General features: G+C 44.0%; 1 protein-coding gene across 1 annotated transcript in view; it reads right to left on the bottom strand.

Annotated features, from left to right (window-relative positions):
• ADAMTS20 (ADAM metallopeptidase with thrombospondin type 1 motif 20) overlaps positions 1 to 26,210 on the bottom strand; it is a 507,015-nt gene that overhangs the window by 37,195 nt on the left and 443,610 nt on the right. Inside the window, exons 32-35 of the mRNA XM_069764742.1 lie at positions 20,926 to 21,129; positions 10,781 to 10,910; positions 8,092 to 8,183; positions 7,918 to 8,012 (exon numbers count right to left, since the gene is read on the bottom strand). Of these exons, the coding sequence (XP_069620843.1) occupies positions 7,918 to 8,012; positions 8,092 to 8,183; positions 10,781 to 10,910; positions 20,926 to 21,129 (521 nt within the window). The remainder of the gene's footprint in view (positions 1 to 7,917; positions 8,013 to 8,091; positions 8,184 to 10,780; positions 10,911 to 20,925; positions 21,130 to 26,210) is intronic.

The following is a 26,210-nucleotide window of genomic DNA, read 5'->3' as shown; positions in this document are numbered from 1 at the left end:
AGGTTTAATAAGTGGGATTTCTTGCCTTATGAATGGTGTTGGGACCATCAGTTGTGTTGTGCAGACGTCTGGTGCATAGACAGCTGATAGTTCTACTGAATAGATTGTTAGAATTTGTATTATGGCAAGAAAAAAGCAGCTAAGTAAAGAAAAACAAGTGGCCATCATTACTTTAAGAAATGAAGGTCTGTTAGTCTGAAAAATTGGGAAAACTTTGAAACTTTGAAAGTGTCCCCAAGTGCAGTGGCAAAAACCATCAAGCACTACAAAGAAACTGGCTCACATGAGGACCGCCCCAGGAAAGGAAGACCAAGAGTCACCTCTGCTTCTAAGGATAAGTTTATCCGAATCACCAGCCTCAGAAATCGCAGGTTAACAGCAGCTCAGATTAGTGTCAATGCCACACAGAGTTCTACCAGCAGACACATCTCTACAACAACAGTTAAGAGGAGACTTTGTGCACCAGGCCTTCATGGCAAAATAACTGCTAGGAAACCAATGCTAAGGACAGGCAACAAGCAGAAGAGACTTGTTTGGGATAAAGATCACAAGGAATGGACATTAGATCAGTGGAAATCTATGCTTTGGTCTGATGAGTCCAAATTTGAGATCTTTGGTTCCAACCACCGTGTCTTTGTGCGACTCAGAAAAGGTGAACGGATTGACTCTACTTGCCTGGTTCCCACCATGAAGCAAGGAGGAGGAGGTGTGATGGTGTGGGGGTGCTTTGCTGGTGACAATGTTGGAGAGTTATTCAAAATTCAAGGCATACTGAATCAGCATTGCTACCACAGCATCTTGCAGCATGCTATTTCATCCAGTTTTGCATTTAGTTGGACCATCCTTTTTTTTCAACAGGACAATGACCCCAAGCCCACCTCTAGGCTGTGTAAGGGCTATTGACCAAGAAGGAGAGTGATGGGTTGCTACGCCAGATGACCTGGCCTCCACAGTTACCAGACCTGAACCCAATCAAGATGGTTTGGGGTGAGCTGAACCGCAGAGTGAAGGCAAAAGGGCCAACAAGTGCTAAGCATCTCTGGGAACTCCTTCAAGATTGTTGGATGACCATTTCCGGTGACTATCTCTTGAAGCTCATCAAGAGAATGCCAAGAGTGTGTAAAGCAGTCATCAAAGCAAAAGGTGGCTACTTTGAAGAACCTAGAATATAAGACATAACTTCAGTTGTTTCACACATTTTTGTTAAGTATATAATTCCACGTGTGTTAAGTCATAGTTTTGATGCCTTCAGTGTGAATGTACAATTTTCATAGCCATGAAAACACAGAAAAATCTTTAAATGAGAAGGTGTGTCCAAACTTTTGGTCTGTACTGTATATATAATGGGTACAGAAAGTATTCATACCCTTTACATTTTTCACTCTTTGGTGAATTTGGTAAATTCAAAAAAGTTCATTTTTTTCTCATTAATGTACACTCTGCACCCCATCTTGACTGAAAATGTAGTAATTTTTGCAAATTTATTAAAAAAGAAAAACTGAAATATCACATGGTCAAAAGTATTCAGACCCTATGCTCAGTATTGAGTAGAAGCACCTTTTGAGCTAGTAGAACCATGAGTCTTCTTGAGAATGATGCAAAAAGTTTTTCACACCAGGATTTGGGGATTCTCTGCCATTCTTCCTTGCAGATCCTCTCCAGTTCCATTAGGTTGAATGGTGAACTTTGGTGGACAGCCATTTTCAGGTCTCTCCAGAGATGCTCAGTTCGTTTTAGGTCAGGGCTCTGGCTGGGCCAGTCAAGAATGGTCATAGAGTTGTTCTGAAGCAACATTGTGTTGTTGGAAGGGGAACCTTTGGCCAAGTCTGAGGTCCAGAGCACTCTGGAAGAAGTTTTCATCCAGGATATATCTGTACTTGGCCACATTCATGTTTCCTTCAATGACAACCAGTTGTCCTGTCCCTGCAGTTGAAAAACACCCCCATAGCATGATGCTTCCATCACCATGTTTCACTGTTGGGATTGTATTGGTCAGGTGATGGGCAGTGCCTGGTTTTCTCCACACATACTGCTTAGAGTTATCACCAAAAAGGTCTATCTTCATCTCATCAGACCATAGAATCTGATTTCTCATAGTCTGGGAGTCCTTCATGTGTTTTTTAGCAAGGCTTCCGTCTGGCCACTCTGCCCTAAAGGCCCGACTGGTGGAGGGCTGCAATGATAGTTGACATTGTAGAACTTTCTCCCATCTCCCTACTGCATCTCTGGAGCTCAGCCACAGTGATCTTGGGGTTCTTCTTTACCTCTGTCACCAAGGCTCTTCTCCCACGATTGCTCAGTTTGATTGGATGGCCAAGTTTAGGAAGACTTCTGGTGGTCCCAAACTTCTTCCATTTAAGGATTATGGAGGCCACTGTGCTCTTAGGAACCTTGAGTACTGCAGAAATTCTGTTGTAACCTTGGCCAGAACTGTGCCTTGCCACAATTCTGTCTCTTAGCTCCCTGGCTAGTTCATTTGACCTTATGATTCTCATTTGGTCTGACATGCACTGTGAGCTGTGAGGTCTTATGTAGACAGGCGTGTGCCTTTCCAAATCAAGTCCTAACAGCTTAATTAAACAAAACCAGACTCCAATGAAGGAGTAGAACCATCTCAAGGATGATCACAAGGAAATGGACAGCCTGTGACTTAAATATGAGTATCTGAGCAAAGAGTCAATGAATACTTATGACCATGTGATATTTCAGTTTTTCTTTTAAATTATGCAGAAATTTCTGCAGAGTGTACATTAATGTGAAAAAAAATGAGCTTTTTTGAATTTACCAAATGGCTGCAATGAAATAAAGAGTGAAAAATTTAAAGGGGTCTGAATACTTTCCGTACCCACTGTATATATCATTATTATTATTCTTAATATTAGTATTATTATTGGTATTAATATTAATAATTTAAAATAAAACAGAACATTTTAAAAAGAGTTTGGTTAATGTTGCATTTTTATGAGACCTGTAACTTTTTTATTTATCCATCAACAGAGCTGTGTATTTGCCTAGCGAGCCAACATTTTTATTGATACTTGGGGAATATGTATGACATTTTTATCCAATTTTATTGCATTTTAAAAGGAAGTGTAGAGCCAAAAAAGACAAATTCTGGCATTTCAGGGTTTTCTTCGGTATATAACGCACAGTTTGAATAATTTTATATTTTGATACATCAGATTTTTCCAGAAACAACAATGCTAAACATATTTTATTTATTTATATTTGGAATGGGAAAAAAGGGGGTTATTAACCACTAGGGGACTTGAATCTGCCATCATTTGATAAATTGTTCTATGTACTGCAATGCCACAGTATTCATCACTGAACTCCTGCCAAGCCAAGTCGTAGACTTACTTTTAGGACGGAGTCACACGACCGTATACTACTGACGAGTGCTATGCAATAAAAAAAAAAATCACATAGCACTCGGACCAGTATTCCTCTATGGGGCAGCTGACATCACCGTTTTCTTTCCTCGGCCGTTTTCAGTGTGCGAGTGAAATCGCAGCATGTTGCGATTGTCACCGGCCGAGTCTCGGCTCACTCGCACCCATATAAGCCTATGGGTGCGAGTGAGACAACGCACATCACTCGGATATCATCCGAGTGATGTACATTATACACTGACCCCGGCAATGGAGGAGATGGAGAAATTAGCTTCTCCGCCTCCTCCGCAGCTGTGCTCTGAAACGCTCTGTACGAGAGGCTCGGAGCACAGATGTATGACACTCGGCTCCTGCTCGCAGCAGAGCAGGAGCCGAGGGTCCTTAGCATATCGCATCTGATGCTCTTGCATAGAATGCAATACGCTAGTGTGACTCCAGCCTTATAGGAGCACCAACATGGCAACCATGGGGACCTTCAATTGCTGCATTGTTGTGGTGGGGCTAGCAGGCTAGCAGACACTTGAATGACTACACCACACAACTGGGCCATTAAAAAGACCCTGTGAGAGACTTAACAGCAGCTAAGCAGCACTTATCGGAGCATGCTCTAGCTCAGGGGTCGGGAACCTATGGCTCGCGAGCCAGATATGGCTCTTTTGATGGCCGTATCTGGCTCGCAGACAGGGGGCCCGGGGCCGGCAAGTCAGACGCCCCTGGTCACCGCACTATGTCCGCCTCCTGCTCCCGCACACTTCCGTCACTTACTTCTATCTATAGATAAGCAGCAGTGCGCAGGCTCAGTGACGCTGCAGAGCGGCTCCTCCCATCCATAGCAGGGGGTGGCTCTCTGTATCCGCCGCCACGCCCCTGACATGCCCACTACACAAGCATCGCGTGCGGATGCTTTCTTCAGTTCCCATGTTTCCGGCGGTGCCCGGAAGCGGCAGCACCTGTTTCCATAGTGACCCGCGGCCGTCCTAGCCATGTCCTGTCACGCACTGCGGCTCCGACTCTGCCGCCTGTCCCCGGCCCTCAGGGGCCCCCGCAGGAGCCTTCATTATGTCCAGGGCCAGAACCCCGACCCCTAAACCAAGGAGTACTTCTACTACATCGACCACCAGGGACAGGTACGGGGGCACAGTGCAGCAGGAGCTCGGGCCCCTGGGGCCCATAGCTGTGATCGGCTGCAGCGTGATTTCTCCTCTTTATTTTACAGCCCGCACAGTGGTATGTATATACCGCACAGCCCGCACAGTGGTCTATCCATCCGGCTGTGCTGTATAGACCACTGTGCGGGCTGTGCTGGATAGACCACTGTGCGGGCTGTGCTGTATAGACCACTGTGCGGGCTGTGCTGGATATACCGCTGTGCGGCCTGTGCTGTATAGACCACTGTGCGGGCTGTGCTGTATAGACCACTGTGCACCCGACTAACCCGTGACGAAAAGAAGACAGCTCTTCTAGAGGTCTACTAAAGTTCTATAGCACAAGGACCAAAAGAAACCTGGAATTGGCCCTGCTTGCAGACAAATCCACAAATTAAAGAAATAATGACTCAGAGCCTTCTTTTCACCCCACAGTACTGCCCTTTATTGAAGAAGATGGCTAAAAGAAAGAAGGATGAGGAGTATCGTACTTTTCAGCAGGAGTGGACAGACGAATTTGCCTTTGTGGAGAGAGCAGGTTCACCAGTTTGTCTTATATGCAATGATAAAATTGCATCCATGAAGCGGTCAAATATAAAGCGCCACTTTGACACACGCCATGCTTCATTTGCATCGAAATATCCTGCAGGGGACAGCAGGAAGAAAGCCTGTCAAGAGCTGCTGTGCAAAGTGCAAGCTAGTCAGCAGCAACTTCGAGTTTGGACCCAACAAGGTGACTTAAATTCGGCTAGCTTTGTTGGTGCTTTGGCAATTGTCAGAAACGGAAAACCATTCACAGATGGGGAGTATGCCAAAACATTTATGCTTGATGTTGCCAATGAACTTTTTGATGATTTTCCGGATAAAGCCAAGATTATCAAACAGATAAAAGACATGCCTCTGTCAGCAAGAACAGTTCATGACCGTGCCATCATGATGGCAAATCAGATTGAGGCATCCCAAGTGAAGGACATAAATACAGCTCTGTTCTTTTCTCTTGCTTTGGATGAATCAACTGACGTAAGCCATATATCTCAGTTCAGCATCATTGCAAGGTATGCTGTCGGTGACACGTTACATGAGGAAAGTCTTGCTGTTTTGCCTCTGAAAGGGACAACAAGAGGGGATGATTTGTTCAAGTCATTCACTGAGTTCACTAAAGAAAAAAATCTACCAATGCATAAACTTATTTCAGTGTGTACTGATGGTGCTCCAAGCATGGTAGGAAAAAACAAAGGATTTGTAGCGCTTCTTCGTGAACATGAAAAAAGACCTATCCTTAGTTTTCACTGCATCCTACATCAGGAGGCACTTTGTGCTCAGATGTTTGGTGAGCAGCTTGGTGAGGTGATGTCACTTGTCATTCAGGTGGTCAACTTTATTGTTGCCCGTGCTTTAAATGATCGCCAGTTTAAAACACTCCTGGATGAAGTTGGGAATAATTATCCTGGTCTGCTTCTGCACAGCAACGTGCGCTGGCTGTCAAGAGGGAAGGTGCTCAGCCGTTTCGCAGCTTGTCTGAGTGAAATACGAACTTTTCTTGAAATGAAAAACGTTGACCATCCTGAGTTGTCCAACACTGAGTGGCTCCTGAAGTTCTTCTATCTTGTAGATATGACTGAACATCTGAACCAGCTCAATGTGAAAATGCAAGGCGTTGGTAATACAGTTTTATCGCTTCAACAAGCTGTGTTTGCATTTGAAAATAAGCTGGAACTGTTTATCGCAGACATTGAAACAGGTCGTTTAATACACTTTGAAAAACTGGGAGAGTTTAAAGATGCATGCACAGCAAATGACCCTGCACAACATCTTGATATTCAGCAGCTAGCAGGCTTTACATCCAATCTCCTGCAATCATTCAAAGCGCGCTTTGGAGAATTTCGTGAGCACACTCGTCTTTTTAAGTTCATCACTCATCCACATGAGTGTGCACTGGACAGCACTGACCTGAGTTATATCCCTGGTGTCTCCATCAGAGATTTTGAGCTACAAGCTGCTGACCTGAAGGCTTCAGACATGTGGGTGAATAAGTTTAAATCACTTAATGAAGATTTGGAAAAACTTGCACGACAGCAAGCAGAGTTGGCAAGCAAACACAAGTGGAGAGAAATGAAACAACTCCAACATGCAGACCAGCTGATTGTCAAAACTTGGAATGCACTTCCTGTCACATACCAAACACTGCAGCGTGTGGGTATTGCTGTACTGACAATGTTTGGCTCTACCTATGCATGCGAGCAGTCTTTCTCACATCTAAAGCACATCAAGACTAACATACGTTCACGTTTAACGGATGGAAGTCTCAACGCCTGCATGAAGCTAAACCTCACCACGTATGAACCAGATTACAAAGCCATCAGCAAATCCATGCAGCACCAGAAGTCACATAAATGGTAGGAAGTATTCTATTCATCGTTGGTTAGCAACAGCATTAAAACGTTATTATGTTATAAAAAAAAGAGTTCGGAGATTTGTTGTTCTTTAAAATTAAATACAAGTCAATGTGTGCACTTTATGTACAGTGAGACTATTTAATAAAGTTCAATTATTTATTACGCTGGGTGTGCCTGCTTGTATGTACCACTTTAAGTAGTAAATGCTTTAGTTCCCTATGGGTCTGAGCCTCTCTTTTTTGTTCATTTTCTGTAAGACCAACACTTTTAAAAGGGCCACTGACAGATACAATTGCTCCAGCGGTCACTTAGTACACAAAGGAGTGTTCCTCACTGCTGCACTAAGCCACCGCTGGACCTAAACAATAATTCGCTGTAAAATAATAAAATAGACAATTGACATAACTGACAATGCGTTGTGTGACATGTCCAACATTCCAGCTTCTTTCTTCTGCGAATGCCTCAAAGCTGGCATTCTCTCAACATCAGGTGGGAAGAATGCCAGCTTCCAGTCATGCGCAGGAAAAAGAAGAAGCCAGACTGCTGGACTGATGTCATGCATCGCAAGCTCACAATGTAAGTTATTTATTTAATTTTTTACTGCTAATTACCATTGTTTCAGTCCAGTTGTGGCTTTATACAGCAGGGAGGAGCATTCCTTGCTGTACTAAGTGAACATTGGAGCGATTGATCTGTCAATGGCCCTTTAAACATATTGTACGGCTCTCGCGGAATTATATTTCAAAATATGTGGCGTTTACGGCTCTCTTAGCCAAAAAGGTTCCTGACCCCTGCTCTAGCTGCTTCTGTTATAGGCAGATGCTGGCTGTACAGCACACGCAGCACTTGCTGGGCATGGACACAGCTCTGCTCTAGTCATCCGCTCCCAATATAGGACATATTGGTGTGTGGTAAAATATCTCAAATTTGTTTTATCTTAGATTAGTACTTACAACATTTGGAATATTAGAAATTTCTGAATACCTATATCCAAACACTTCTGAAAAGTTATCCCCTTCACCTTTTACCAATGTTATATATTCTTTTGGATTATCTGACTGCATTCCTGAACAGTAAATCTGAAAGAAATAAAGAAACCCATGAAGTACCATAGTGATTACAATCCTAAATATGTAATATCTGTAGCATTAAACCTACCTTGACTTTTTTGTTGGCAATTTTCAATAAATATTCACCATCTACATTAGTGCTATTTAGCAAGCGTAGTTCTTTGCAGTTCTTATAATCACCTGTGGATGATATCATGATAGAGGGATTATTCTGCCTTCCAGCTTACATAACATGACATAAAAACTATGTTTTATCACCAAACCGCCTAGTGGCCATTAAGTAATAGTTCTTTTATATTTTACAATACATAAAGTTGTAGCAGACATCGCATTAACATCCAGCATCTGTACAAGCACATCGCTAAAGTACTCTGAGTACTCACTCTTACTCCCTGGGTATACAGATATTACACAATGCTACTGGAAAAACTGCTAAAAATACTAAATGTTACTAAATTTATAGTTATGAAACTCAACAACAACAGTGACAGACATATAATTCCCAGTAGCAGCAACAGGCACACGTCTCCCACCAACGGCAACAACTGCAAGCTCCCTAGTAACTGCAACAGGACACCAAATAACAGCTGACAGCAAAAGGATCCCATAACAATGACAGTAATAAGTTAGAAAAATTCACATATGGTGGCATTTAATACCTAATGAAAAGGCAAATTAGAAGGGTGATGATTATGATCTTATCTCTTCAATAGACACCAACATTTTATTTTAATAGCCACTCTTTGTAATCATAGGCCAATTGCACAATTTATAGCATGAGGCAGTAAGCTATCTCTACCTTTCACAAATCACAGACAGAATAAATGGTAACACTACAGGTCCCTTGACAAAGGAATTTTGAGGCATTACCAAAGTGGCATAAAGTCTATAGGTTAGCCTCCTCTATTCCTGATCGTGGGGAAATAGCCCAAAAGATGTCAACTATGCTTGTGTAAATTAAACCACACATATAAAGAAATTTAATTAGCTCCCACCTGTAACATTTCTGGCATATTCTCAATATACTGTATGTCTTAAATGCTTGGCATTGGAAAACTTTTCATTGGAAAACAAAAATTCTGTGACCCTCCATTTGCCAATGAGTTCTATTTATCGTCTGAGCAAAAGCAGCTACAGTGGCATGAAGAAGTTTGGGCACCCCTGGTCAAAATTGCTGCTATTGTGAAGAGTTAAGCAATTTGAAGATGAAATGATCTCGATAAAGCCTAACGTTAAAGATGACACAATTCCTTTGTATTTTAGTAAATATCTATAATATAATGGTGGGAGCGTCACTCTGTCCGAAGCCTTTACAGACTGCTGAAGCGCGACGCACCAGCACAGTCTAGACCCCAAAGAGTTACGCTGCAGGGGATAAGAATTGTGGCCCAGGAGATCGAGGTATGCGCAGTAGTGTAGCTACCAGGGGGCAGAGGGGACCATCGCCCCGGGCCCAGTGCCCAGAGGGGGCCCACCCGGAGCTCTGCTACTGTAACTTTTTTTTTCTCCTACTTTGGTTTTACCCCATCCACTACTACTCCCCTCTTCCCTGGGTTAGGTGTTGTGAATTCCGCTCTTGGGCTTCCTCCGGTGGTTGTAAGTGGCACTTTTGTGAGTTCTGCTCTTGGGCTCCCTCTTGTGGTTTCAGGTGGTATGGCTGCTCCTTGGAGTTAGCTGTCATCAGCTGCCTCCACTTATCGTCTCTTCTGCTCTGCTATTTAGGCCTGGCTCTTTCCTCTAGCCAGTGCCACTTGTAAATGGTTCCTGGTTGGATTCACATCTCTTTGGATTTCCCTGTTATCCTGACCAGTTCTGCAAAGCTAAGTTTTTGCTTGCTCTTTTCTGTCCATAGATTGTGGACTTATCCGTTCTGTGCTTTCTATGTTTGTCCAGCTTATCAGTATGAATTAATTCTGTCTTGCTGGAAGCTCTGGGAAGCAGATTTTTGTAAACTCTGCGTGGATTTTTTGTAGTGTTTTATACTGACCGCACAGTATTCCATCCTGTCCTATCTATTTAGCTAGATTGGCCTCCTGTGCTCATCCTGGTTTCATTCTGTGTATGTCTTTTCCCTCTCCACTCACAGTCATTATTTGTGGGGGGCTAATCTATCCTTTGGGGATTTTCTCTGAGGCAAGATAGCTTTCCTGCTTCTATCTTTAGGGGAAGTTAGCTCTTAGGCTGTGACGAGATGCCTAGGGAGAGTTAGGAGCATTCCACGGCTACTTCTAGTGTTGTGTTGAGCTTAGGGACTGCGGTCAGTACAGTTACCACGTCCTTCAGAGCTCGTTCAATGTTGCTCCTAAACCACCAGATCATAACAGTTAGGGCAGGGTACAGACTGAGGGCAGATTTAGGAGCTAAGGCGAGGTACGTGACCCTGGCATCTTCACCATTAGAAGTAATCCGGGAATAGTGCGATCTAGGGTGCCCCTAGCATTAGGGACAGGGAAGAAGCCCCTGGTTCCAGGACACCCGACAACAGAGCCATGACAACTTGTATTTTTCTATGACTTAATAGACTTTAATAAAGATCTATATGAATAAGCACCACCATCTACCTCCAAGACCTCAGTTCTTGTGATTGGCAAGGGTATCAGAAGTGAGGCTTACACCATTTAAATATTTATAACTTATCTTGCTCTTACACTATAAATGGCGAAAAATATCAGTTTAAAAAATATACATACCAAAGATAACATTCATGTGAAGGGATAATTATACTACAATAAGTATGTTTCTTATAAATGCTCACTATTGATGGCATCAACACTTACAGTATTTTGACAAACATGATTTCCTAGCTCGGGGTTTCACATGTGATGGACACAGATCACTTGAAAGATTGTTTTCAGTCATGCACACTACTTTTCTTTCCATGAAGCCAATGCCACATGTTGCAGAACACTGTTTGAAGAGGGCAAATAGCATTAATTGCAAGTTCGGGAAGGATTCAGAACCATAAAATATGAATTTATCAAAAGTATCTTCCTAGTAATGTGTTTTGCATATACACAACATACACAACATTTTGTTGCACAGCCAGCTATTCCCTACTAATGTGATTATTGTTCAAAAACAGCAGGGCTATATTTAGCTATTCATCGTACAGTATATCTCATAGGCTTTTTCTTCAACCTAGAGTTCTACTTTAATTAATGCATTAATGCAGATGGGCAGTTTACAGGGCTTGGTCCCTTTAATATGTAAAAATCTGTCACTAGATTTTTGCTGCCACATCTGACAGCAGCATAAAGTGGAGGCAGAGACCCTGATTTTAAAACTAGATCACTTACTTTGCTATTTGCTTGAACTATGAAAAAACACTCTCTTATCTGCTGAAGTACTGCTAGTCCTTTAAATAATTAGCTTCTGATGTGTATTCTTCGATATTCATGAACTCTGGCAATATGGCCCCCAACCATTGATAATCACTTCAGTTATCTGCCTATGCATAGTGTAGGCAGAAAGTTGTCAGTTAATGAAGTGGATGAAGTGAAAAGGAACACATCATTGAAAGAGCTAGCAGAAGCAAAGTGTTTTACCATAACTACAACGAGTTGCTCAGTAGATGACCCAACAATGGCATTTAGGAAGCATAAACCTGGCCACAAATCTTTTTTATTGCTTAGTGTAATAAATTACAAATGAGACTATCAAGCATTGAAAAATTACAGATTTGAAAGTGTGCTTTGATTCAAACTTCTCTCAATGATGACACATGATTAAAAGTATGCAAATCCCATGAACATGGCATAACGTTCACATTGTGTGTAAAACATAATGGAATCCTAACTGTGTGTATCTTACACACTATTAAGATTCAGTATGTTACACTCCCTCCAAAGTTTCAATCAAAACATTTAAAGGAAACTGACAGCTTCCACAACCCCCCAAAACACTTCTATGTATTGTAGTGCAGCGATGTTCACACAGTGCGACAGATAGGCAGGGACCACAGAAAGTTCAACATAAAAAATGTCTTTATTCGAGAAACTCACATAAACAGGTAAACGATATCCTCCGGGTCACAGCCGGGTCCTCCAAACAGCCAATGTTCAAACCTGTTGCTGTGAGCAATTGCATTGCCACATCTCTTGGGGGCACCAGTCACTCCCAAAACCCGGAGTGGAGGGAGGGATTCCCTCCACTACCAAACCTGCAAATCCCTCCAAAGATTTTCCTAAAACCTGACTTGCTCAACTACTTTGACCAAATCCACACTTATTTTTACTTTGCCTTGTAATCACAGATGTTTTGCTGTAATTACAACACTCTCCAGTGGGTTTAATATGTCTCTATACGCATCCCAGGGGACAGATACAAGCCCTCGTATATGATCCACCTCACTGCCTCACATATCCCCCCCTCTGTTGAAACTTGTGAGGTTGAACACTTGTCACCATACAGGGTGCCCATGACAGGGCATCAGCATTTCCTTGCATCTTCCCCGCTCGATGTTCCATCATGAAGCAAAATTTTTGTAGTGACTGGAACCATCTGGTGATTCAAGCTTTCCTCTCCTTGGCATTTCTCATCCATACCAAGGGTCAATGGTATTTCACCAAGCGAAACCATCACCCAAGCAAACAATAACATAGGGACTCCAAGGCCCATTTAATGGCCAAGCACTCTTCCTCCACTATGCTATTATTTTTTCTGGCCCGGGTAAGTTTCCTACTCAAGTAGGTGACCGGATGTTCTTCTCCGTTCACCTCCTGTGACAGGACTACTCCTAGGCCTACCTCCGAGGCATCCGTTTGTAAGATGAAGTCTTTCTTGAAGTTGGGGCTGATGAGGACAGGCTGTCCGCACAATGCCAACTTCATAGATTGGAATGCTTCTTCCACCTGAACGTTCCACCGAACCATGACTGACTTCTTTCCCTTTAAGAGATAGGTCAGGGGTGCCGATCTCCCAGCAAAATTAGGAACCGTCAATAATACCCAATGATGCAGAGGAACAGTCTTACCTGTTTAGTAGTAACAGGCCGAGGCCAGGTTTGAATGGCCTCGATTTTATTAATTAGGTGTTTGATAAACACACATTTTTTTGGATTCGCTGTTAAGCCTGCGGCTATGAGCGAATTCACTACCGCTTGTACCTGAGGCAACTGAGTATGCCAGTCAGTACTAAATATGATAATATCATCCAAATAGGCTGACACATACTTCTGATGGGGCTCTAACACTATGTCCATCAGCCTCTGGAACGTGGCTGGGGCCCGATGTAATCCAAAAGGCAAGACGACCTAGTGATAGAGACCCTCTGGCATTATAAAGGTGGTCTTTTCCTTCGCCGACTCTGTAAAAGGCACCTGCCAGTAACTTTTGGTCAGATCGAGCGTGGTAAAGAACTAGGCCTGTCCCAGTTGCTCAATCAACTCGTCCACCCGGGGCACTGGATAAAGGTCAATTTTTGTCACTTTATTCAATTTTCGGAAGTAGTTACCGAACTCTAATGATCCGTCTGACTTCAGAATCAGTAGAATGGGGCTAGCCTACTCACTCCTGGACTCCTCAATTAGTCCTAGCTGGATCATTTGGTTTACCTCACCCGCGATGGCTTACCTTCGGGCTTCTGGCACATGGTCGTTTCATCCATTCCCTTATCTGAGGTTTGGTGACAATGCCATGTTGAATCACATATGTGTGTAAGGAGGAAGACCAGACTGCGGGTACCTGTGCCAGACCAGGTCTGGAACTGCTAAGGCTGCATCCTATGTTGTCCTCGGGAAGGCAAAAAGACTCGGACAGGTTCCCTGACCCAGAAGCTGGGTGCACAGTTATAAGTAAAGGTTTGTACAGAATCGAGCAGTTTTCCGCTGGCGGTAACAGAGGCATGGTGCATGCGCAGTAGGCTTCGAGGGGTGCGCAGCCAGGCCACAATGACACGCAGCCGATCCGATGTGGGATGCTGCCGGAGCCCACTGCAGTAATAAGGAAAGTGCCGGGAGCCCTGTTCAGCTAAGCGCCACATGCCACCCTAAGAGCCAGGGCAGAGTTCAGAACTGTTCGCTCCTGACCTTGTCGTGGGACCATGGTCTGCAGGACCTCATTAGAGAAGCATCACACCAGCTGTTGTCAGCGCATCAGTCTTGGTGGGAACAGGCAGCATGCATCACAGAGAGAGATGTGCAACACGCCCAGTGGCTGACAGAGAGTGAGGTGCCGTGTGCTTCATGACAGTGAGTACAGCGCACATGCGCAAAGAGAGAATCGGGTACTGGACAGACGTTTCAAGCCCACCTTACCAGCATATACCTTCTCACCCATGGGAGACACTGTTCGTGCTGTAACCTTGTTTGCAACAGCGACATATGTTCATGGACTACGAGCTCAGCAGAAAGTACCAAAGACCGACCGCTGCCACCAGAAGATGGACCACCGTTACCAGCTGAACCTTCTTATACCAACATCATGCCAACCGTTGTTGGCACAATTGACTCCCCAGCAGCATTCACAAGAACTGCCATTATCTGATTCATTGTTCCTTAACTCTGCATATCCTTTATAATTAGACTGTTATTCTTCCTATTTAACCCTGCACCTCCCTGCGAGGAGTTAACCCCCTGTTAAATTAAACTGTTATATTTGTTAACCCTTGCTCTGCCTTCTGTTTGTCACTGCATCCCGCAACCTGCTTACATGTACGGCCGGACAGTTCCGAGAATACATCCGTATTCTCTTGCACTAATTTCCAAGCCTCGACCTGTCGGCTGCCTTTGACACAGTGGACCATTCCCTATTATTACAGACCCTCTCATCCCTTGGCATCACAGACTTGGCCCTATCCTGGATCTCATCATACCTAACAGACCGGACATTCAGCATCTCCCACTCACACACCACCTCCTCACCTCGCCCCTTATCTGTCGGAGTCCCACAAGGTTCAGTCCTTGGGCCCCTGCTCTTCTCCATTTACACCTTTGGCCTTGGACAGCTCATAGAATCTCATGGCTTTCAGTATCACCTTTATGCTGATGACACACAGATCTACATCTCTGGACCAGATATCACCTCCCTACTAATCAGAATCCCTCAATGTCTGTCCACTATTTCATCCTTCTTCTCCGCTAGATTTCTGAAACTTAACATGGACAAAACAGAATTCATCATCTTTCCCCCATCTCACGCGACCCCCCCAACGAACCTATCCATTACAGTAAATGGCTGCCCACTCTCCCCAGTCCCACAAGCTCGCTGCCTCGGGGTAATCCTTGACACTGACCTCTCCTTCAAACCACATATCCAAGCCCTTTCCACTTCCTGCCAACTTCAACTCAAAAATATTTCACGAATCCATTCATTCCTCAACCATGAATCTGCAAAAACCCTAGTCCATGCCCTCATCATCTCTCGCCTTGACTACTGCAACCTCCTGCTCTGTGGCCTCCCCTCTAACACTCTCGCACCCCTCCAATCTATTCTAAACTCTGCTGCCCGACTAATCGACCTGTCCCCCCGCTATTCCCCGGCCTCTCCCCTCTGTCAATCTCTTCACTGGCTCCCCATTGCCCAGAGACTCCACTACAAAACCCTAACCATGACATACAAAGCCATCCACAACCTGTCTCCTCCATACATCTGTGACCTCGTCTCCCGATACTTACCTACACGCAACCTCCGATCCTCACAAGATCTCCTTCTCTACTCCCCTCTTATCTCCTCTTCCCACAATCGTATACAAGATTTCTCTCGCGTATCACCCCTACTCAGGCTCGGACTGGCCCACCGGGGAACCGGAGGATCCTCCGGTGGGCCCTGGCACTGACACCTGCTGGCAGGGCCTCCCCCCGCTCCAGGGCCCCATCCCCCGCCGCCGCCGCCTGCCTTGAATACTCACCCTGCTCCAGCGATGGTCTCGGCGTCTGCACTGCAGCTCGTCCTGAACGAGCTGTCACGTGACACCGCTTATTAAGATCATGAATATGCGCATATTCATGATCTTAATGAACGGTGTCACATGACCGCTCAAGCAGGAAGAAGGTGCTGCGCCGGCGCCGCCGCCTGGAGTCGGGACAGAGCGCGAGGGATGTCGGCACGGCCGTGCAGTGGGACAGGTGAGTATGAGGGACGGGGGGCGGGGGGGATGAAGAAGGACATAAGCCGGCCCGCCGAGCAGGAGCAGGAGCGAGTGCAGGTGCGGAGAGATAAGCCTGCATACAGGGGGGAATATAAGCCATACAGGGGGGGAATATAAGCCATGCAGGGGGGAATATAAGCCATGCATACAGGGGGGAATATGAGCCATGCAGGGGGGAATATAAGCCATGCATACAGGGGGGAATATAAGCCATGCATACAGGGGGGAATATAAGCTATGCAGGGGGGAATATAAGCCATGCATACAGGGGGGAATATAAGCCATGCAGGGGGGAATATAAGCCATGCATACAGGGGGGAATATAAGCCATGCAGGGGGGATATAAGCCATGCATATGGGGGGAATATGAGCCATGCATACAGGGGGGAATATAAGCCATGCATACAGGGGTGAATATGAGCCATGCATACAGGGGGGAATATGAGCCATGCATACAGGGGGAATATGAGCCATGCATACAGGGGTGGAATATGAGCCATGCATACAGGGGGGAATATGAGCCATGCATACAGGGGGGAATATGAGCCATGCATATTGGGGGGAATATGAGCCATGCATACAGGGGGGAATATGAGCCATGCATACAGGGGCGGACTATGAGCCATGCATACAGGGGGGAATATAAGCCATGCCTACCAGGGGGAATATGAGCCATGCATACAGGGGTGGAATATGAGCCATGCATACAGGGGGGAATATGAGCCATGCATTCAGGGGGGAATATGAGCCATGCATACAGGGGTGGAATATGAGCCATGCATACAGGGGGGAATATGAGCCATGCATACAGGGGGGAATATAAGCCATGCATACAGGGGCGGACTATGAGCCATGCATACAGGGGGGAATATAAGCCATGCATACAGGGGCGGACTATGAGCCATGCATACAGGGGCGGAATATGAGCCTTGCATACAGGGGGGAATATAAGCCATGCATACAGGGGGGAATATAAGCCATGCATACAGGGGCGGAATATGAGCCATTCATACAGGAGGGGGTAATATGAGCTATGTATATGGGATAGGAGGGAGATGAGCCATGCATACAGGAGGGGGGTCATTATACAGTATTGAGCATCATGTGTGGCCGTTATACAGTATGGAGCATCATGTGTGGCCAATGGACATTATACAGTATGGAGCATCATGTGTGGCCGTTATACAGTATGGAGCATCATTTGTGGTCATTATACAGTATTGAGCATTATGTGGGATCATTATACAGTATGGAGAACTGTGTGGCCGTTATACACTATGGAGCACTATGTGTGGGTGGTCATTATACAGTATGGAGCACTGTCTGGCCATTATACAGTATGGAGCAATGTGTGGCCATTATACACTATGGAGCATCATGTGTGGCCATTATACACTATGGAGCATCATGTGTGGCCATTATACAGTATGAAGAACTGTGTGTGGCCATTATACAGTATGCAGCATCATGTGTGGCCATTATACAGTATGGAGCATCATGTGTGGTGGCCGTTATACAGTATTGAGCATCATGTGTGGCCATATTTTTGTTTGCTTATAATTATTGTATATAAAACAGTGTGATCAGCAGTGCTAAATGGCTGCGGTTGGGACGTGGATATGGGTGTGACTAGTTGTGAAATGGGTCTGGTCAGAGGCGTGGCCTAAAATTTTCCGCGGCGCACTACGCGCGCCGCAAACTTAATACCTCCTTCCCTTCTTCAAAAGTTGGGAGGTATGGTACCACATTTGCCAGATCACGGCAAATGCCACAAATACCATAGGCAATGAATGAGGCCGAACGCAGTGTTGCCATAAGTGATCCGTTACGCGGCAGATGCAGAAAAACTGCCCAATCTGCTGCAAAAGGCGACTTTCACATCAGCGATTCTTGCCAAATTCACTGCCGATAGTGTCATACTCACCAAAAGGGGAGGCAGCGCTAAAAGTGCCTAGGGCAGCAGAAACTCTAAATACGGCCCTGGGGGGCTACATTATATTCTGTGGGGGGACTGCATTATACTCAAGGTACTACATTATATTATGGGGGGCTACATCATACTATATGAGGGGATACAGTATACTCTATGGGGGGCTGCATTATATTCTGTGGTGGGGCTGCATTATTCTCTCAGGGGACTACATAATATTTTGGGGGCTACATCATACTATATGAGGGGGCTACAGTATACTCTATGGAGGGGCTGCATTATATTCTGTGGTGGAACTGCATTCTCTCAGGGGACTACATTATATTCTGTGGTGGGTGGCATTATACTATATGGGGGGACTGCATTATACCCTATGGGGTGCTACATTATATTCTATGGTGGGGACTGCGTCATACCTGAGAGGGTTGCATTATATTTTGTGGGGTGCTGCATTATATTCTATGAGAGGGGACTGCATTATATTTTATGAGGGGGCTACATTATATGCTGTGAGGGGGCTACCCCAACCCTTGCTACATTATTAAGACGTGAACTACCTTATATTATACCCTGATATTAGCGCTTTTTACCGCACAATTGGTGGTCTTGTATCTATTTCTATGTAGCTACATAGTGGGCCCCAAGAATGATTTTCTCTGGTGGGCCCAAGGTGCTCCAGTCCGACGCTGCCCCTACTCTGGAACCCTCTACCACAACACATCAGACTCTCGCCTACCATCGAAACCTTCAAAAAGAACCTGAAGACCCACCTCTTCCGACAAGCCTACAACCTGCAGTAACCACCGATCGACCAAACCGCTGCATGACCAGCTCTATCCTCACCTACTGTATTCTCACCCATCCCTTGTAGATTGTGAGCCTTCGCGGGCAGGGTCCTCACTCCTCCTGTACCAGTTATGACTTGTATTGTTTAAGATTATTGTACTTGTTTTTGTGTATACCCCTCCTCACATGTAAAGCGCCATGGAATAAATGGTGATATAACAATAAATAATAATAATAATAATAATAGCCTCCCGTCAATGCTGTTTAGAGAGAGTGTCGCTTTTCTTTACATCTCTCTCGGCCTCCTTCCGGGCCGGTGTCGGAAGGTCCCCAGAAGTTACAACCGGAGTTGCATCTGTATTCTGTAATCACACACTCCTGATCCTTCCATGCTTTTAGCAGATTTATATGATACAACTGTTTGGGTTTTCTTTTCCTGGGCTGGTATACTCGGCAAATCACCTCCCCAACCTTTTCCCGGACTTCATACGGCCCTTTCCACTTGGCCATAAGCTTACTTTTTGCAGTGGTCACTAAGACTAATACCTGATCCCCTTCTTTAAAGGCCTGGACTGTGGGCTTTCTGTTATACTCTGGGCTTTGCACTGCCTGAGCACCCACTAGATGATCTTTCACTATCCAATCCGCAACCCAGTCCTGCATACTGGTCACGTGCTCTATTACATTCTTATGTGGAGTAGGCTCCTGCTCCCACGTCTCTTTGGCTATGTCCAGCATGTACCTAGGATGCCTGCCATTCAATAGCTCAAAGGTTGAAAATCCCGTGGAAGTCTGCGGCACCTTGTGGATTACAAACATTAAATAGGGCAGTAACATGCCCCAATCCCTTCCATACTTGGAAACCTCCTTTTTCAGCATGGATTTGAGGGTTTTGTTAAACCATTCGACTAATTCGTTCGTCTGGGGGTGGTACACCGACATGCACAATTGTATTATTTACAGAAGCACAGTTCCTTTGTCACATTGGACATAAAAGAAGTCCCCTGATCAGTAAAGATTTCCTTAGGTAGCCCAAGGTGACAGAACATGGCAAACAGCTCCCAGGCAATAAGTTTATCTGAGGTGTGACGAAGCAGAATTGCCTCCAGGTAACGAATGGCATAATCAACTACCACTAATATATGTTGGTGGCCCCAGGCAGATTGTACTGCTGGCCCTACCAGATCCATAGCAATCCGCTCAAAAGGTACTTCTATAATGGCTACAGGTACCAATGGACTCTGGAAGGTTGCGATGGGTGTGGTCAGTTGACACTCATGACATGTCTCACAAAACCACTGTACCACTGTAAATCACAGGCCAAAAGAACCGCAGTAAAATACATTCCTGTGTCTTTTTAACCCCTAAGTGCCCACCCAGCAAGTGTGTGTAAGCTATTTCGAGCACTGCCCGATGGTAGGATTGGGGCACTACCCGATGTTAGGATTGGGGCACTACCAGCTGTTCCACTACTTCATCCCGGATTTTGTCAACCCTATATAGTAACTCCTAATTGACCGCCATGCGCGGAAATACCACCTCCGCACATGGTTGCTGAGCCACCCCATTTACCTCTATCACTCTATTTTTAGTCTGAAATCAATATAGAAGCATTAATACTTACAAAAACACAATGAAAACTTTAACAAGTTCACAAAAAATAAGTACTTATTATCAGCAATGAGCTGTGTCGATACTAAAAAAAAACAACCTTATAGCTGTTGCAACAAAAAAAAAATGTTTTTAAGTGTTTTTATTGTGGTAAAGTAGCGATGTATTTTAAAGAAATATTAGAAAATTGATGCAGCAATGATGCAAAAAATGACAAAATTGTTTAGCTTTTTTACTATTTTTTCAAAGCTTAATACGTAGTCCTTTAACTATTCTGGTTATATTGAAATAAAATGTCCCTAAAAATAGGTTTCATATGCCTACATTTATTAAAAAAGTAAAAAGTTACAGCTCTCAGAGCGCCATGGTGAGAAACAGAATAAATAGTTGCGCACTTAAGGAATTTATTGTTTTGGGGATCTAATTCTGGTGTTCTGGATTAAAAAAAACAATCTATTTACTTTGTAAAACATACATTTAGAAAATATAAACTACAATTTTATACCAAACCTTGTTCCATTTTCCAACTTTCCAAAAGAGAGCTTGGACACAGCTCCTTCGTTCGTTGCATTTCCAGTCAAATATATTTTGCCGTACAGGACAGCTCTTGTAACTGGCAATTCGAAAGCCGTTAATATACTGATTGTGCCGTGAAAGCACTTTTCTACAATTTGTCAACTTTGGTTTGTAGCCAAACCAGCAACTCCTAGGACACTACAACAGAATAAATAAGTATGTAAATAAAATGTGTTATTTTTATACAGTTAGGTACAGAAATATTTGGACAGTAACACAAATTTTGTCATTTTAGCTGTTTGCTAACAACGTACGGAATAGTCTAAGGATATGGACGCATTTTACATAATACAGCCCTAAAATATAATTTTTAACCCCTTAAGCCCCGAGGGTGGTTTGCACGTTAATGACCGGGCCAATTTTTACAATTCTGACCACTGTCCCTTTATGAGGTTATAACTCTGGAACGCTTTAATGGATCCCGGTGATTCTGACATTGTTTTCTCGTGACATATTGTACTTCATGGTAGTGGTAAAATTTATTCGATATAACTTGCGTTTATTTGTGAAAAAAACGGAAATTTGGCGAAAATTTAGAAAATTTCGCAATTTTCCAAATTTAAATTTTTATGCCCTTAAATCACAGAGATATGTCATGCAAAATACTTAATAAGTAACATTTCCCACATGTCTACTTTACATCAGCACAATTTTGGAACCAAAATTTTTTTTTGTTAGGGAGTTATAAGGGTTAAAAGTTGACCAGCAATTTCTCATTTTTACAACACCATTTTTTTTTAGGGACCACATCTCATTTGAAGTCATTTTGAGGGGTCTATATGATAGAAAATACCCAAGTGTGACACCATTCTAAAAACTGCACCCCTCATGGTGCTCAAAACCATATTCAAGAAGTTTATTAACCCTTCAGGGGTTTCACAGGAATTTTTGGAATGTTTAAATAAAAATGAATATTTAACTTTTTTTCCCACAAAATTTATTTCAGCTCCAATTTGTTTTATTTTACCAAGGGTAAAAGGATAAAATGGATGCCAAACGTTGTTGTACAATCTGTCCTGAGTACGCTGATACCCCATATGTGGGGGTAAACCACTGTTTGGGCGCATGGCAGAGCTCGGAAGGAAAGGAGCGCCATTTGACTTTTCAATGCAAAATTGACAGGAATTGAGATGGGACGCCATGTTGCGTTTGGAGAGCCCCTCATGTGCCTAAACATTGAAACCCCCCACAAGTGACACCATTTTGGAAAGTAGACACCCTAAGGAACTTATCTAGATGTGTGGTGACCACTTTGACCCACCAATTGCTTCACAGAAGTTTATAATGCAGAGCCGTAAAAATAAAAAATCATATTTTTTCACAAAAATGATCTTTTCGCCCCCAATTTTTTATTTTCCCAAGAGTAAGAGAAGAAATTGGACCACAAAAATTGTTGTCCAATTTGTCCTGAGTACGCTGATACCCCATATATGGGTGTAAACCATTGTTTGGGCGTATGGCAGAGCTCGGAAGGGAAGGAGCGCCATTTTACTTTTCAATGCAAAATTGACTGGAATTGAGATGGGATGCCATGTTGCGTTTGGAGAGCCCCTGATGTGCCTAAACATTGAAATCCCCACAAGTGACACCATTTTGGAAAGTAGACCCCTTAAGGAACTTATCTAGATGTGTGGTGAGCACTTTGACCCAACAAGTGCTTCACAGAAGTTTATAATGCAGAGCCGTAAAAATAAAAAATCATATTTTTTCACAAAAATGATCTTTTCGCCCCCAATTTTTTATTTTCCCAAGGGTAAGAGAAGAAATTAGACCACAAAAGTTGTTGTGCAATTTGTCCTGAGTGCGACGATACCCCATATGTGGGGGTAAACCACTGTTTGGGCGCATGGCAGAGCTCGGAAGGAAAGGAGCGCCATTTGACTTTTCAATGCAAAATTGACTGGAATTGAGATGGGACGCCATGTTGCGTTTGGAGAGCCCCTGATGTGCCTAAACATTGGAACCCCTCACAAGTGACACCATTTTGGAAAGTAGACCCCTTAAGGAACTTATCTAGATGTGTCGTGAGCACTTTGACCCAACAAGTGCTTCACAGAAGTTTATAATGCAGAGCCGTAAAAATAAAAAATCTTATTTATTCACAAAAATGATCTTTTCGCCCCCAATTTTTTATTTTCCCAAGGGTAAGAGAAGAAACTAGACAACAAAAGTTGTTGTGCAATTTGTCCTGAGTGCGACGATACCCCATATGTGGGGGTAAACCACTTTTTGGGCGCATAGCAGAGCTCGGAAGGGAAGGAGCGCCATTTGACTTTTCAATGCAAAATTGACTGGAATTAAGATGGGACGCCATGTTGCGTTTCGAGAGCCCCTGATGTGCCTAAACATTAAAACCCCCCACAAGTGACACCATGTTGGAAACTAGACCCCCTAAGGAACTTATCTAGATGTGTTTTGAGAGCTTTGAACCCCCAAGTGTTTCACTACAGTTTATAACGCAGAGCCGTGAAAATAATTTTTTTTTTTTCGCAAAAATTATTTTTTAGCCCCCAGTTTTGTATTTTCACAAGGGTAACAGAATAAATTGGACACCAAAAGTTGTTGTCCAATTTGTCCTGAGTACGCTGATACCCCATATGTGGGGGGGAACCACTGTTTGGGCGCATGGCAGAGCTCAGAAGGGAAGGAGCACCATTTGGAATGCAGACTTAGATGGATTGGTCTGCAGGCGTCACGTTGCATTTGCAGAGCCCCTGATGTACCCAAACAGTACAAACCCCCCACAAGTGACCACATATTAGAAACTAGACCTCCCAAGGAACTTATCTAGATGTGTTGTGAGAACTTTGAACCCCTAAGTGTTTCACTACAGTTTATAACGCAGAGCCGTGAAAATAAAAATTCTTTTTTTTTTCACAAAAATGATTTTTTAGCCCCCAGCTTTGTATTTTTACAAAGGTAACAGAATAAATTGGACCCCAAAAGTTGTTGTCCAATTTGTCCTGAGTACGCTGATACCCCATATGTGGGGGGGAACCACTGTTTGGGCGCATGGCAGAGCTCGGAAGGGAAGGAGCGCCATTTGGAATGCAGACTTAGATGGATTGGTCTGCAGGAGTCACGTTGCATTTGCAGAGCCCCTGATGTACCCAAACAGTACAAACCCCCCACAAGTGACCCCATATTAGAAACTAGACCTCCCAATGAACTTATCTAGATGTGTTGTGAGAACTTTGAACCCCTAAGTGTTTCACTACAGTTTATAACGCAGAGCCGTGAAAATAAAAATTCTTTTTTTTTCACAAAAATGATTTTTAGCCCCCACCTTTGTATTTTTACAAGGGTAACAGAATAAATTGGACCCCAAAAGTTGTTGTCCAATTTGTCCTTAGTACGCTGATACCCCATATGTGGGGGGGAACCACTGTTTGGGTGCATGGCAGAGCTCGGAAGGGAAGGAGCGCCATTTGGAATGCAGACTTAGATGGATTGGTCTGCAGGCGTCACGTTGCATTTGCAGAGACCCTGATGTACCCAAAGAGTACAAACCCCCCACAAGTGACCACATATTAGAAACTAGACCTCCCAAGGAACTTATCTAGATGTGTTGTGAGAACTTTGAACCCCTAAGTGTTTCACTACAGTTTATAACGCAGAGCCGTGAAAATAAAAATTCTTTTTTTTTCACAAAAATGATTTTTAGCCCCCAGCTTTGTATTTTTACAAGGGTAACAGAATAAATTGGACCCCAAAAGTTGTTGTCCAATTTGTCCTTAGTACGCTGATACCCCATATGTGGGGGGGAACCACTGTTTGGGTGCATGGCAGAGCTCGGAAGGGAAGGAGCGCCATTTGGAATGCAGACTTAGATGGATTGGTCTGCAGGCGTCACGTTGCATTTGCAGAGACCCTGATGTACCCAAACAGTACAAACCCCCCACAAGTGACCACATATTAGAAACTAGACCTCCCAAGGAACTTATCTAGATGTGTTGTGAGAACTTTGAACCCCTAAGTGTTTCACTACAGTTTATAACGCAGAGCCGTGAAAATAAAAATTCTTTTTTTTTTCACAAAAATGATTTTTTAGCCCCCAGCTTTGTATTTTTACAAGGGTAACAGAATAAATTGGACCCCAAAAGTTGTTGTCCAATTTGTCCTGAGTATGCTGATACCCCATATGTGGGGGGGAACCACTGTTTGGGCGCATGGCAGAGCTCGGAAGGGAAGGAGCGCCATTTGGAATGCAGACTTAGATGGATTGGTCTGCAGGAGTCACGTTGCATTTGCAGAGCCCCTGATGTACCCAAACAGTACAAACCCCCCACAAGTGACCCCATATTAGAAACTAGACCTCCCAAGGAACTTATCTAGATGTGTTGTGAGAACTTTGAACCCCTAAGTGTTTCACTACAGTTTATAACGTAGAGCCGTGAAAATAAAAATTATTTTTTTTTTACAAAAATGATTTTTTAGCCCCCAGTTTTGTATTTTTACAAGGGTAACAGAATAAATTGGACGCCAAAAGTTGTTGTCCAATTTATCCTGAGTACGCTGATACCCCATATGTGGGGGGGAACCACTGTTTGGGCGCATGGCAGAGCTCGGAAGGGAAGGAGCGCCATTTGGAATGCAGACTTAGATGGATTGTTCTGCAGGCGTCACGTTGCATTTGCAGAGCCCCTGATGTACCCAAACAGTACAAACCCCCCAAAAGTGACCTCATATTGGAAACTAGACCCCCCAAGGAACTTATCTAGATGTGTTGTGAAAACTTTGAATCCCCAAGTGTTTCACTACAGTTTACAACGCAGAGCCGTGAAAATAAAAAATCCTTTTTTTTCCCGCAAAAATGATTTTTAGCCCCCCAAATTTTTATTTTCCCAAGGATAACAAGAGAACTTGGACCCAAAAAGTTGTTGTCCAATTTGTCTCGAGTACGCTGATACCCCATATGTTGGGGTAAACCCCTGTTTGGGCGCACGGGAGAGCTCGGAAGTGAGGGAGCACTGTTTTACTTTTTCAATGCAGAATTGGCTGGAATTGAGATCGGACGCCATGTCGCGTTTGGAGAGCCCCTGATGTGCCTAAACAGTGGAAACCCCCCAATTATAACTGAAACCCTAATCCAAACGCACCCCTAACCCTAATCCCAACTGTAACCCTAACCACACACGCACCCCTAACCCTAATCCCAACTGTAACCCTAACCACACACCTAACCCTGATACACCCCTAATTCTAATCCCAACCCTAAT

This window comes from Ranitomeya imitator, chromosome 4 (assembly GCF_032444005.1).
Source record: "Ranitomeya imitator isolate aRanImi1 chromosome 4, aRanImi1.pri, whole genome shotgun sequence".
Taxonomy (NCBI): Eukaryota; Metazoa; Chordata; class Amphibia; order Anura; family Dendrobatidae; genus Ranitomeya; species Ranitomeya imitator.
The sequence above is the reverse complement of the archived record's forward strand: the minus strand, read 5'-3'. Positions and strand labels throughout refer to the sequence as shown.